The sequence below is a fragment of the Schistocerca piceifrons genome, chromosome 2 (assembly GCF_021461385.2).
Source record: "Schistocerca piceifrons isolate TAMUIC-IGC-003096 chromosome 2, iqSchPice1.1, whole genome shotgun sequence".
NCBI lineage: Eukaryota > Metazoa > Arthropoda > Insecta > Orthoptera > Acrididae > Schistocerca > Schistocerca piceifrons.
In genome coordinates this window covers 1025790538-1025804043 of record NC_060139.1, presented here as the reverse complement: position 1 = coordinate 1025804043, position 13506 = coordinate 1025790538, and the positions used below count along the sequence as shown (strand labels likewise).

Below are 13506 nucleotides of genomic sequence, written 5' to 3'. Positions count from 1 at the left end.
TTACGAGGTGCATTCAAGTTATAAGGCTTCCGATTTTTTTTTGTAATTAACTACTCACCGGAAATCGATGAAACTGGCGTTACTTCTCGACGTAACCGCCCTGCAGACGTACACATTTTTCACAACGCTGACGCCATTATTCCCTGGCAGCGGCGAAGGCTTCTTTAGGAGTCTGTTTTGACCACTGGAAAATCGCTGAGGCAATAGCAGCACAGCTGGTGAATGTGCGGCCACTGAGAGTGTCTTTCACTGTTGGAAAAAGCCAAAAGTCACTAGGAGCCAGGTCAGGTGAGTAGGGAGCAGGAGGAATCACTTCAAAGTTGTTATCATGAAGAAACTGTTGCGTAACGGTAGCTCGATGTGCGGGTGCGTTGTCTTGGTGAAACAGCACACGCGCAGCCCTTCCCGGACGTTTTTGTTGCAGTGCAGGAAGGAATTTGTTCTTCAAAACATTTTCGTAGGGTGCACCTGTTACCGTAGTGCCCTTTGGAACGCAATGGGTAAGGATTACGCCCTCGCTGTCCCAGAACATGGGCATCATCATTTTTTCAGCACTGGCGGTTACCCGAAATTTTTTTGGTGGCGGTGAATCTGTGTGCTTCCATTGAGCTGACTGGCGCTTTGTTTCTGGATTGAAAAATGGCATCCACGTCTCATCCATTGTCACAACCGACGAAAAGAAAGTCCCATTCGTGCTGTCGTTGAGCGTCAACATTGCTTGGCAACATGCCACACGGGCAGCCATGTGGTCGTCCGTGGCACCCACCTGGATGACACTTTTCGCATTTTCGGGTCGTCATGCAGGATTGTGTGCACAGAACCCACAGAAATGCCAACTCTGGAGGCGATCTGTTCAACAGTCATTCGGCGATCCCCCAAAACAATTCTCTCCACTTTCTCAATCATGTCGTCAGGTTGTTTCGGTTTGTTGTCACACGATGTTCTGCCTTCATTAAACTGTCGCACCCACGAACGCACTTTCGGCACATCCATAACTCCATCATCACATGTCTCCTTCAACTGTCGATGAATTTCAATCGGTTTCACACCACGCAAATTCAGAAAACGAATGATTGCACGCTTTTCAAGTAAGGAAAACGTCGCCATTTTAAGTATTTAAAACAGTTCTCATTCTCGCCGCTGGCGGTAAAATTCCATCTGCCGTAAGGTGCTGCCATCTCTGGGACGTATTGACAATGAACGTGGCCACATTTTAAAACAATGCGCATGTTTCTATCTCTTTCCAGTCCGGAGAAAAAAATGGGAGGCCTTAGAACTTGAATGCACCTCGTACAAGCATCTCATTTCACGTGAAAGGTCGCAATGTGACAAAGTGTCACACTTACATTCAGTGTTTGTTTACTGTCAAACCAAGGGCACCTAAATACGGTGTGTGTGTGTGTGTGTGGGTGTGTGTGTGTGTGTGTGTGTGTGTGTGTATTTGTGTGTGTGCAAACAGACTAAAATGTTTATTATCAGAACGTATTTGTCATTCATACTAAGAGAAAGTGCAAAACCTATTCTGAAACATAACGATTTTTCTTTTCATGAAGACTTCGGAGTTGCTGTCAGAGACAGTAAAAGACCTGGAAGAGCAGTTGAACGGAATGGACAGTCTTGAGGATATAAGATGAATACCAACAAAAGAAAAACGAGGATAATGGAATGTAGTCTAGTTAGCTCGGGTGATGGTGATGGAATTAGATTAGGAAATGAGACACTTAAAGTAGTAAAGGAGTTTTGCCATTTGGGGAGCAAATTAACTGATGATGGTCGAAGTAGAGAGGATATAAAATGTAGACTGGCAATGGCAAGAAAAGTATTTCGGAAGAAGACAAATTTGTTAACATCGAGTATAGATTTAAGTGTCAGGAAGTCGTTTCTGAAAGTATTTGTATGGAGTGTAGCCATGTATGGAAGTGAAATGTGGACGATAAATAATTTAGACAGAAAGAGAATAGAAGCTTTCGAAATGTGGTGCTACAGAAGGATGCTGAAGATTAGATGGGTAGATCACATAACTAATGAGGACGTACTGAATAGAACTGGGGAGAAGAGAAATTTGTGGCACAACTTGACTAGAAGTAGGGATCGATTGGTAGGACATATTCTGAGGCATCAAAGGATCACCAGTTTAGTATTGGAGGGCAGCTCGGAGGGTAAAACTCGTAGAGGGAGACCAAGAGATGAATACATTAAGCAGATTCAGAAGGAGGTAGGCTGCAGTAGGTACTGGGAGATGAAGAAGCTTGCACAGGATAGAGTAGCATGGAGAGCTGCATCAAACCAGTTTCTGGACTGAAGACCACAACAACGAACGCTTCGTTAACTTACGCTAAATTTTCATTTTGCTCCGCCAGCATCACGGCACTAGTGTCCAGCTGCTGCTGGTACAGATAATAACGTTCATGTAACACCCCATCTGATGAAGACGGTCTCGAAAACTAGACAATACTGGGTAACAGAGGCTGCGGGTGCTACAGCAGAGTCAGCCTGGTTGCCTGAGCAGCAGGCGTTAGGGGGGCGCGGCGACTCCGCCGTTCCAGTCAGTGCACACAGCACGCCGATTAGGCCGCACTGTTTTGCAGCGCCTGTCACTTGGGCGGAATTAGAGCATTACTCAGTAACCTTCCACCCACCGGGTATGTAGGGGTATGCAAGGTCCTGCGACAGCAGAGCGAAATGGAGGCTGAACTTTGGTTCCACTGGAGAGTCAGCGCGTCTACTTCCGGTGCCGACGTTCTGCCAGCGAGTACGGCGAACGGCGACGGACCACACACTACCACCCACATTCGACGGCCGCCACTCGCCCACCAATTGATAGCTGCTGGATGGACTTAGAACTTCTTGAAAGGACATACAAAACTTCATTAGGACTTGGATACACAATGATTACTAGTCAAATATTATGCGGAACGTTACTGATCTTTAAAGAGAGCTACGTAGGGTATTGTTTATTCTTGATTCAGTAAAAAAATTTTGTGAACTTTTACTCTGAGCCATCACTCTATAGGTGTCAGCCACCTTGGTGGACATGTTCTCAATACACCAGACTCAACAAATTGTATCACAGAATGAGATTTTCACTCTGCAGCGGAGTGTGCGCTGATATGAAACTTCCTGACAGATTAAAACTGTGTGCCGGACCGAGACTCGAACTCGGGCCTTTGCCTACCGTGGGCAAGTGCTCTACCAACTGAGCTACCCAAGCACGAATCAGGCGCCGTCCTCACAGCTTTACTTCTGCCAGTACCTCGTCTCCTACCTTCCAAACTTTACAGAAGCTCTCCTGCGAACCTCGCAGAACTAGCACTCCTATCACATTTAAAAAGAGAGAGGCTGTATATTACACCTTCATAAACCGGCAATATTAATCGCAGTTGCAGTTCATCATCCGCAATGGATATAATCAAGAGAAATAAGGTTTCATAAAGCAGAACACTATATTTTAGAAACAGGAATGCAGTAACAAAGGCATTCAATGTATTTTGCCTAGTTCTAGGAAAATAAAAGAATCTAAGGAAAGCACTACCGCAGTTACTTCAGATGTATGCATGTAATTCCTTCCGTCCCTGCTTTCTGTCAGGAATCCAATAAGACCTCTTCCAAATGTTAAAATATAGGATCACAAATTAACATAAAAATTTTTTGTGCGTAGAAACTGTGAAAAGGGTTTTTAAGCTTGGGAAAAATATATTTCGATTCTAGTACAAGAGGTGTCATTTATTCCAGTAGCAACCGCTTTTTGCGAAACTGTGGAACCAAAGATAACGTATCTCTTTGGACTACCCATGTGTGAGGAGAAATAACGTATAGCCCTTTTCCTTGATGGTCAAAGGACCAATCGAAGCGGCTTTTCGTTTTCAGAAAACTTCCTTAATTGTTTGCTGTGATTACGACGATGTGAAAATTGATGGAAGAGCTCTGACGTACAAAACCGGAAAAGATAGGTAACAACCATAAGACACGTATTCCTACATTTCTCCAGAACCTAAGTTGGTCTTCCCCGAGATCGATGCCACCAGTATTTCTGCAAACAACTACCGTCAATGTTATGTATTCATGATGTATCAAACTGATGGTATGTGATATTCACATCTGTCGCCACTCGTATTTTATGGAGTTAGTATTCTTCTTGGAGAATGTTTCACCTGTCTCATACATCCAGCACACCACACTGAAAAGCTTTGTCATGGCTGACTCTCTCAAGGAACCTAATAGTTCTGAGAGAATTGCGTATGGTGCACGTTGTTTGTTTCGGCTTCGGTCTTTCAATACTCTGTCAAATTCTGCTCTTAATACGATTTCTTCCAGTTCGTCTTGATCTACTTCTTCTCCCTTTTATGTAATTCTGTGTCGATTGCCGAAAGAGAAACGCCGTGTTTTTCGTGTATTGTTACCACTGGATAAACCCAGTACTTCCGTTGACATCGTTGGCGTAGCCAGCAACGCGCATCAGTTGCTGCTCACACTGCATTTGGCTGTTGTCTAATGCAGGTACACAGCTCTCGTCACAGAGATTCAGCCGCGTGGGTCAGTCGCGCCGATCCACCACACCACAGCCTCCAGTTTCATAAGGCGGTAGACTGGCAGTGTGAATAGATAGCAGGACGCAGCAACGGCAGCCTGTGTGTTCCGCAGGAGGCGAGGCTCCAGCTGATGCCGGGTCCGCCTCCACGGCAGCACCGGGGGCGGCACCGGAGGCGGCAGGGTCCGGGGGCCGCGCCTCCGTGTCTGGGGACGGCAAGACGGTGGCGCAGTACGAGAAGGGCTACCTGTACGGAGCGGGCAAGGCGGCGCCCGACAAGCACGTGGAGAACGCGCTGCTCAAGTCCGAGCTCTACGGGGACCCCAGTAAGTGACCGCACCGCACTGCACTGCCAGAGACACGGGCCCCGCAACCAACCTGTGACGTCACACTAGTCGCCTTGTCCGCCGCACTCCGCGAACGCCGGGCTCCATGCGGATTTCCATGCGCCCGCAGGATTTCAATATGTACACTACTGGCCATTCAAATTGCTACACCAAGAAGAAATGCAGATGATAAACCGGTATTCATTGGACAAATATATTATACTAGAACTGACATGTGATTACATTTTCATGCAGTTTGGGTGCATAGATCCTGAGAAATCAGTACCCAGAACAACCACCTCTGGCCTTCATACGCCTGGGCATTGAATCAAACAGAGCTTGGATGGTGTGTACAGGTACAGCTGCCCATGCAGCTTCAGCACGATAACACAGTTCATCAAGAGTAGTGACTGGCGTATTGTGACGAGCCAGTTGCTCGGCCACCATTGACCAGAAGTTTTCAATTGGTGAGAGATCTGGAGACTGTGCTGGCCAGGGAAGCAGTCGAACATTTTCTGTATCCAGAAAGGCCTGTACAGGATCTGCAACATGCGGTCCTGCATTATCCTGCTGAAATGTAGGGTTTCACAGGGATCGAATGAAGGGTAGAGCCACGGGTCGTAACACATCTGAAATGTAACGTCCACTATTCAAAGTGCTGTCAGAGCGAACGAGAGGTGACCGAGACGTGTAACCAACGGCACCCCATACCATCACGCCGGGTGATACGCCAGTATGGCGAGACGAATACACGCTTCCATTGTGCGTTCACCGCGATGTTGTAAACGGAACCTGGATTCGTCCGAAAAAATGACGTTTTGCCATTCGTGCACCCAGGTTCGTCGTTGAGTCCACCATCGCAGGTTCTCCTGTCTGTGATGCAGCGTCAAGGGTAAACACAACCATGGTCTACGAGCTATTAGTCCATGCTGCTGCAAACGTCGTCGAACTATTCGTGCAGATGGTTGTTGTCTTGCAAACGTCCCCATCTGTTGACTCAGGGTTCGAGACGTGGCTGCACGATCTGTTACAGCTATGCGGATAAGATGCCTGTCATCTCTACTGCTAGAGATACGAGGCCGTTGGGATCCAGCACGGCGTTCCGTATTACCCTCCTGAACCCACCGATTCCATATTCTGCTAACAGTCATTGGATCTCGACCAAGTCGACCAGCAATGTCGCGATACGATAAACCGCAATCGCGAAAGGCTACAATCCGGCCTTTATCAAAGTCGGAAACGTGATGGTACGCATTTCTCCTCCTTTCACGAGGCATCACAACAACGTTTCACCAGGCAACGCCGGTCAACTGCTGTTTGTGTATGAGAAATCGGTTGGAAACGTTCCTCATATCAGCACGTTGTCGGTGCCGAAACCGGCGCCAACCTTGTGTGAATGCTCTGAAAAGCTAATCATTTGCATATCACAGCATCTTCTTCCTGTCGGTTTAATTTCGAGTCTGTAGCACGTCATCTTTGTGGTGTAGCAATTTTAATGGCCAGTAGTGTAATTCAAAAGATACCCACTGAAGGGGTTAACTTTGTTGTGTGCTTTCCAGTGCTTGCATTCATTTAAGTGCATAGTCAAGAATTATTAAACTCGTCTGAAATAGTTAGTCGCTCCCCACCAGAGGCAGCTGCCAGCACTCGTGAGAGCTGCAGTGTCACATGCTGTGACGTACACATCGTGGCCTTTCTTTCTCGTGGGTCTTAGGTCACAGTTAGTGACGCGGGACTAGTCCCGATATTTCACGGCATTGACTACGGTCACTGTAGCCCGATTTCTAGTCGATACTTTTCAGCTCATACTTTCGCTCGAGTACTTTATAGAAGATATCTATTAAATTTTTATTATTTGCCCAAAATTTTGGTCTCATGGCCCAGTGGCAACACTCTCAACGACTGGATGCCCGACCACCAACAGCTGAACGACCGGCTTGAGTGCGGGCGAGAGAGTGAGTGTACGAAAACTTCGCTAACCCTGTCAAAGTTTCTTGATGCAATAATTTAACAACAGCCGTATGTATTGTAGAAATTTATTTTACGATCTTCTTATCTGCTACCAGTTTCGGCATTACAATTATGCCATCTTCAGGTCCCTTCACTTCGAACCCCTTTCTGCACGATTCGACTTACTTGTTTTGACGTTAAAACGTCTATTCGCTCGTCGGACGAACTTTCTTGTGTAACAGAGAACTGTCAGATTTGAATCGCTAATAACTACAAGATCATTAATGCGCGATGAATGGTTATTCCCACAACAAATAGAGATCTTCTGTTTTTCGTTGTCGCGCGGTAACTGTTTTACCAGTGACGTCATCATATCATTGTAGGCGCGTGCACGTGATTGTTAAGGCGCCTAAAAACGATAAAATTTTTTGCCAAATCCGCTCTTATCTAGCCGCAGATTTGTCAAACAAGTCCATATACGTATAAACAAAATTTGTCAGTCTACTCATACTTTTAAGCAGATAGTGTTCGTGAGTATTCTGACAGTAGTGAGAATGGCCACAAATGCAGACAGAGTAGTTCTGGCACTGACTTTGGCAATGTTTTTAAAGAAGAAGAAGAAAAAAAAATATAAGAGCAAACTTGTTTGTCAAATTCGCTCTCGTCTAGCCAAAGATTTGTCAAACAAGCGTGTAGATTTAGCAACCACGTTTGTCAGTTTAACTTTACTTTTGAAGCAGATGCTTTTCGTCTATGCTGTATTTTTACACAAGTGGTAGCGGCTACAAATGCAGCTGAAGTATTTCTAACATTGTATGGGGCTTTATATGCAGGGTGTGATTCAAAAGTTTCAAGACTTAACTCAGAACTAGAAATTTATTAGACATTTAAGTACAGCGGACTAAAATTCTTCAAAATATGATCGTTCAGCTTCAACAAAGCGCTTCCATCGCGTCTTCCACCGTTCGTAGCCCTTCTGGAAGGCCTCAGACGTCATGCTGTCAAGGGCTCTCGTCGAAGCGTGCTGGATGGCGTCGATGGAGTCGAATGGTTTCCGTTTTAGGCCTGTCTTGATTCGGAGGAAGAGGAAAAAGTCACTTGGAGCCAAATCGGGGCGTAGGGTGGCTGCGGCAGTGTTGTCACGTTGAACTTGACCAAAACTTCGGTGGCGGCGCGCGACGTGTGAACGGGCGCGTTGTCGTGGTGGAGAATCCAATCGCCCTTCACCGCTGGGCGGACGAGGCTAACTCGATCCCTCCAGCGACGGAGCACTCTCCACATTTTTATTCGTTCGCTTGATGATGGCTCACAGAGCGGTTGTCGTCTTCAACATTCCCGCGACCATCTTTGAAACGTTTCTGCCACATGAAAAACATTGCACAGGACATGACTTCTTCCTTAAAGGCCTCTTGAATCATACCGAGAGTCTCCATGGTGGTTTTGTTCAGTCGCACGCAAAACTTAATCGCATAACGCTGCTCCAAGTGCTGCTCCATTTTCGCCTCTCCCACTTTTCGACCGAGGTCAATGACACGCACTACGCTGCAAGCGATGCGCGCTCTCCAGGGTTCTGGAGGCAACTGCCGCAGCGTCAGTTCGTTCCCTGAAACCCCCCACTACTTCCCCACCTCGCGGAACCGGTCCGCGCGCGCTCCCCTGCTCAGAAATGAATCGGTCTTGAAACTTCTGAATCACACCTTGTACGTAACTACTTTATCCAGGCAGCACTGTCCATGTGACGTATCCGCCGCAGTAAATCTATGGTAGAGTCAGTACAGGCTACGGCTAGAGTTTTGAGAAGATATATGACCGATCATTGAGACGACTGGCGTTCTTTTCTCGAATGAACCATTCCGACATTTGCCTTCATCCATTTGGACCACAGTGTCCCTAATGTGACCCCAGTGGCATAACCGCAGAACCAACTCGATCGCCACTGACTATTACAATTACACTGCATTTGTTTTATAACTTCGGAGAACTGACCTATTTGTGTACTGGAGTTACGGGCCGATTAACGGTAGGGATTGGCGGAACCGAGATTCGAGTACGTGACGTTTTGGTTTCGGGTTGGACAAAGAAGTGGATGCTGTGATATGCTAGTATGGCTTAAGTTCCCTAGCTTGCGAGACACGGAGGTCAGCCAGACACGGTTCGAATCCACACAGCGGAGCAATGACCGTTGATATGGTGCACTGGCCAGAGTCAATATGACTTTCAGGCGGTTTTCCACGTTTCTCCAAATAAATTTTGCATTGATTCGCAGCCTCTGCCTCAGAAAATACAATACACACACAAAACACAGTTTTTATGATCCACATAAGGTGACTTACATGACTAGCCTCAGTTGTCGTCAACTGCTGTGGCGACAGGAAGTGCATCGGGCCACAGTGTTTAATTAGTATAAATTTGTGAAATCATGAAAACAGCGAATCGGGTACCACAGAATAAACGCTAGAAAAGAGTGACAATTCGAGACTACGCAGGGTAAGGAAGCTGGAAGCTGTAGCGGGAGAGAACCCTGTTGTAGTCACTTAGCAACTTTATACTTGAATGAAAATAATGTGAGACCTGAGTTTCTCCTGGCGTATACAACTTTCAAATAACTTCCGGGAATTTAGATATGTTGACGATACCTTTGTTGTTTAGCCTCATGGTAGGGAGAATTTGAATGCCTTTCTAGAACATCTGAACTCGATCCACCCGAACATTCGTTTCACGATGGAGGTGGAAGAGGATGGTTGCCTTCCCTTTTTTGACGTGTTGGTTAGGCGGAAGGGTGATGGATCATTGGGACATGCAGTCTACAGGAAACGTACTCACACCGACTTGTACTTACAGGCTAATAGTTGTCACCATCCGGCTCAGCGTGAAGGGGTACATCGTACCCAGGTACACAGGGCACATGTCGTTTCCGACGCTGAGACTTTGCCAGCTGAGCTGTCCCATCTTGAAGTTACGTTCCGTCAAAATGGTTACAGTGATAGACAGATTCAACGTGCGTTGCGCTGTCGACCAATTGAACATCAGGTAATTGATGATAATTCTGAGTCGACAACCTAAGTCTACTGTCTTTTTGCGTTAGGTAGGAAACACTTCCAACAAGATCGGTCATATTTTACGGAAATACGATGTGAAATGTGCTTTCCGACCTCCATCTAAAATAAGAGTGCTTTTGAGTTCTGTTAAGGATGATCTTGGTCTGCGTAAAGCGGGTGTATATCGCATTCCTTGTAGCTGCGGCATGGCATATACTGATCAGACTATGAGGACCGTTGAGGACCGATGTACTGAGCATAAACGGCACACACGACTACAGCAGCAGATCTGCTATTGCCGAACATTGCTTGGATACTGGTCATCCCATGTTATATAATAACACCGAAATATTGGCATGCACGTCCAGCTATTGGGATAGTGTTACTAAGGAGGCAGTTGAGATTAAATCAGCGGGCAACCTCGTTAACAGGGATGGAGGTTTTTGTTTAAACTCTCTCTCTTGTCAAAAAACAGAGGGACAGAGTCAATGCTACCTCACCCGCGAGTTCATAGTCTCACTCACTATCGATATCTCAGACTTTGGTCATCTTTGGTGGCTCTAGTGTCCAGTGTGTGTGTTATCTTTCCTGCATCAGCCCGAGAACCGAGGTTTTAAATTTGCATGTGCGCCGCCTGTCCGTTGCAGTTTGCCTTGAAAATGGCGGGCTGTTCTCCCGCCGAAATATCGGCGGTCGCTGAAAGTGTTAACTGGCTGAATTCCCCGAAGTTATTTGAAAGTTGAATGAAAATTGCTTTCTGATTTACGTTGAAGTGAATCGAGTGGTAGGAGCGAGCCACCAGGCAATCGTAGTATCAGGTGGTTATACTCGTGATTAAAGTGCAGCTACTCACGGAGGTCCACTGTGCGTTGTAATTACCGTACGGCAACGCACTGGTAGATACTCTAATGTGTCAAACTTATTTACGCTGAAAAAAAATTAGTTCCAATTTGGCCACCAGGTGCAAATGTGGCGCTGTGAATGCAAGAAAGACGTATAGAAATGTTTCCATATGTAATGGATTACAAACGGGACGTGGAAAAAAAATCAAACGTGTGAGAACGGCATAATTTTCCTGTTATTTTTAATCACCGCTTTCGCAATTTGTTCAGACGACATGCTGCGTCCGTAAAACGACGTGATCAACAGCTGCTCGCAGCAGTACCAGTGGAATCTGAGCAACGTGTTCCTGTATACAGGCCTTCAGATAAGGCAAAGACTGAATGTGTGCGTGGTAAATGCGCTTTTAGATATCCCCAAACTCGAAAGTCACATGGATTCAGATCAAGTGATCCTGCAGGCCAAGCATCTGGAAAGCCTCTGGTGATAACACGATCGTGAAAGGTTGCATTAAGTAGATCTTTCACTGGGCGAGGGACATGAGATGTTGCTCCATTTTGCAGGAAAACGGGGTTTCCACACTGTTGTGCTCTCTCAAAGCAGGAATCTCATGCTGTACAATGTGGTCTCGATACTGTGCAGGCGCCACAGTACACCTGACTGTCCCTGTGACTGTATTCTGTTTAAAGAAGAACGTACCGAGAATAAAGGCGCCTGTGAATCCACGGCACACAGTAACATACGGCGAGTGCAGTGGTTCTTCATGCACACCAAATAGTTTAACAGTGTCCCAAATGCAGCAGTTCTGTGTGAAACGGTCATCTACTAGGGAATAGGGAAACAATAGGAAGGAATGGACCCCTTTTGTTGTCACTCGTTTTGTTTAACAATCGTATCAACAAATTCCTTTAGAACAACAATATATTCATCCTGATTACTCTAGGTAATAAGAATAGTAAGTCACAAGAATTTAGTGAATCTGCTAACAATATCTTTTTATGAAACAAGGTCAATCTGATATATAAGAAAATTTTAAAACCACTGACAAGTATGCGCCTAATTAAGACACACAATATTTCTGACTAGTCTTCGGACATTGAGAACTGATGTTCTCAAAAACATTTACCTAAATAACAACCTGCCAGAGATGCGCCCAATAAATGGCAGGATGAAGTTAATACAAAGGCACTTGTTTCACACTCAAGAGTCAATCATTATCAATAGGGCTTACTAAGGTTTCAAACTTCGACTCCAAGGCCCAGTAAGACAATTAGTCAGCGCGAAGTCTTACTAAGAGTAGCACAGCAACAACCTTTCAAAATCGTATGTTGCTCTTGAGACAAGATTTAATAAAAATAATAAATATAATAAATACCCAAGTAAATATAATTACCGCCAGAATTAATTAGCGTGGAGTGACGCCAGGTCGCTCGAAGGCAGAACGAAAACTTAACTTGGAGAAGCCAAGGCGGAAGGCGGTAATTCGTACAAGACCCACTTCTCGAGCTTCGACCCGGAGTCACCTACCGCTAATTAGGATTTCACAGCCCCGGTACCCATAGGTGGGAAGGTAGTGCTTACTCCAAAACATCAGCCAGCCAGCTGTAACATTTAACAAGCGCACATAACAGGTCCTCAGGGACAATTTAAACAACCACCAAAAGATATTAAATAACAGGTTACATTATTCGCTAATAAAACGGCACACTGCCTCTGCCCCCCTTCGAATGAACTACACAGGCAAGGTACAACCAGCAGCGCAAATCTTATCAATAACCTTAAGGAGAAATGCCTGCTATTAAGATATTAAAAAAAAACTTACAATTACTAGCAAGGCCAGCGAGCACTCCAATCTTAGTCACAATTAAATTACGTGAACTATTATGCCCCACTCTTAAGTGAAAACCGTAACGAGCACAATTCTGGAAATTTCATTATAAGCTTTATTGGGGCTCGCTACGCTAAGCCTACCAAACACTCGAACGCAGTATATTTGATAAACAGATTACGGCCTTGCATCTGATTACGTATTATATCGAACAACAATTTCCCACGAGCTTGGAAGAGACACGCTCGTGCATTATATTAATATTTAACACCTGTCTTAAACACCATGAACTTTTCATAGGTACACCGTTACTTCCATGGTAACACCCATGCGCTTACAGTTACCAGAAGTGAGGTAGCAGTCCTCCACACCTTTACACACATGTCCTAAGTACAATCTCACTTAACCTTTCGCTGGACGTCCGATATGGCTTGCGTCGGGTACAGCAGGCGGAAATAAGGCAGCGGACGACCGTAGACAGCCGTGTCCGGAACCAGTAGCACGCAACCCAAAGCAGCAACAAGCCTCCGCGCAGGTGATAGCAAAGGCTCTCCACCGAGCTGCCCCATACACGTGGTCGGTTCCCACTCCACTACAAGCGCGCTCCGGCCGCAGATAGAGAGCCTATATAGAGGGAGGGAGTGGCCAATGGTAATAGCATCGCTGATTGGCTGAGAGCCGAGGACGCTATGTTTTTACCAAACTGACGCTGACTTGGCACGAGTATAAGTAAATATTGTGTGTGATTCTTTACTATTGGTTCTCTTCAACGCTTCGAACGCCGATGGTTCAAATGGCTCTGAGCACTATGGGACTTAACATCTGTGGTCATCAGTCCCCTAGAACTTAGAACTACTTAAACCTAACTAGCCGAAGGACATCACACACATCCATGCCCGAGGCAGGATTCGAACCTGCGACCGTAGCAGTCGCGCGGTTCCGGACTGAGCGCCTAGAACCGCTAGACCACCGCGGCCGGTCGAACGCCAATTCCAT

At 46.0% G+C, this 13506-nt stretch overlaps 1 protein-coding gene across 2 annotated transcripts in view; it reads left to right on the top strand.

The window, feature by feature from the left end:
• LOC124777312 overlaps positions 1-13506 on the top strand; it is a 259203-nt gene that overhangs the window by 136013 nt on the left and 109684 nt on the right. For both annotated transcript variants that reach the window (XM_047252668.1, XM_047252666.1), the window contains exon 3: positions 4642-4854. In XM_047252668.1, coding sequence (XP_047108624.1) covers positions 4642-4854 — 213 coding nt within the window. The remainder of the gene's footprint in view (positions 1-4641; positions 4855-13506) is intronic.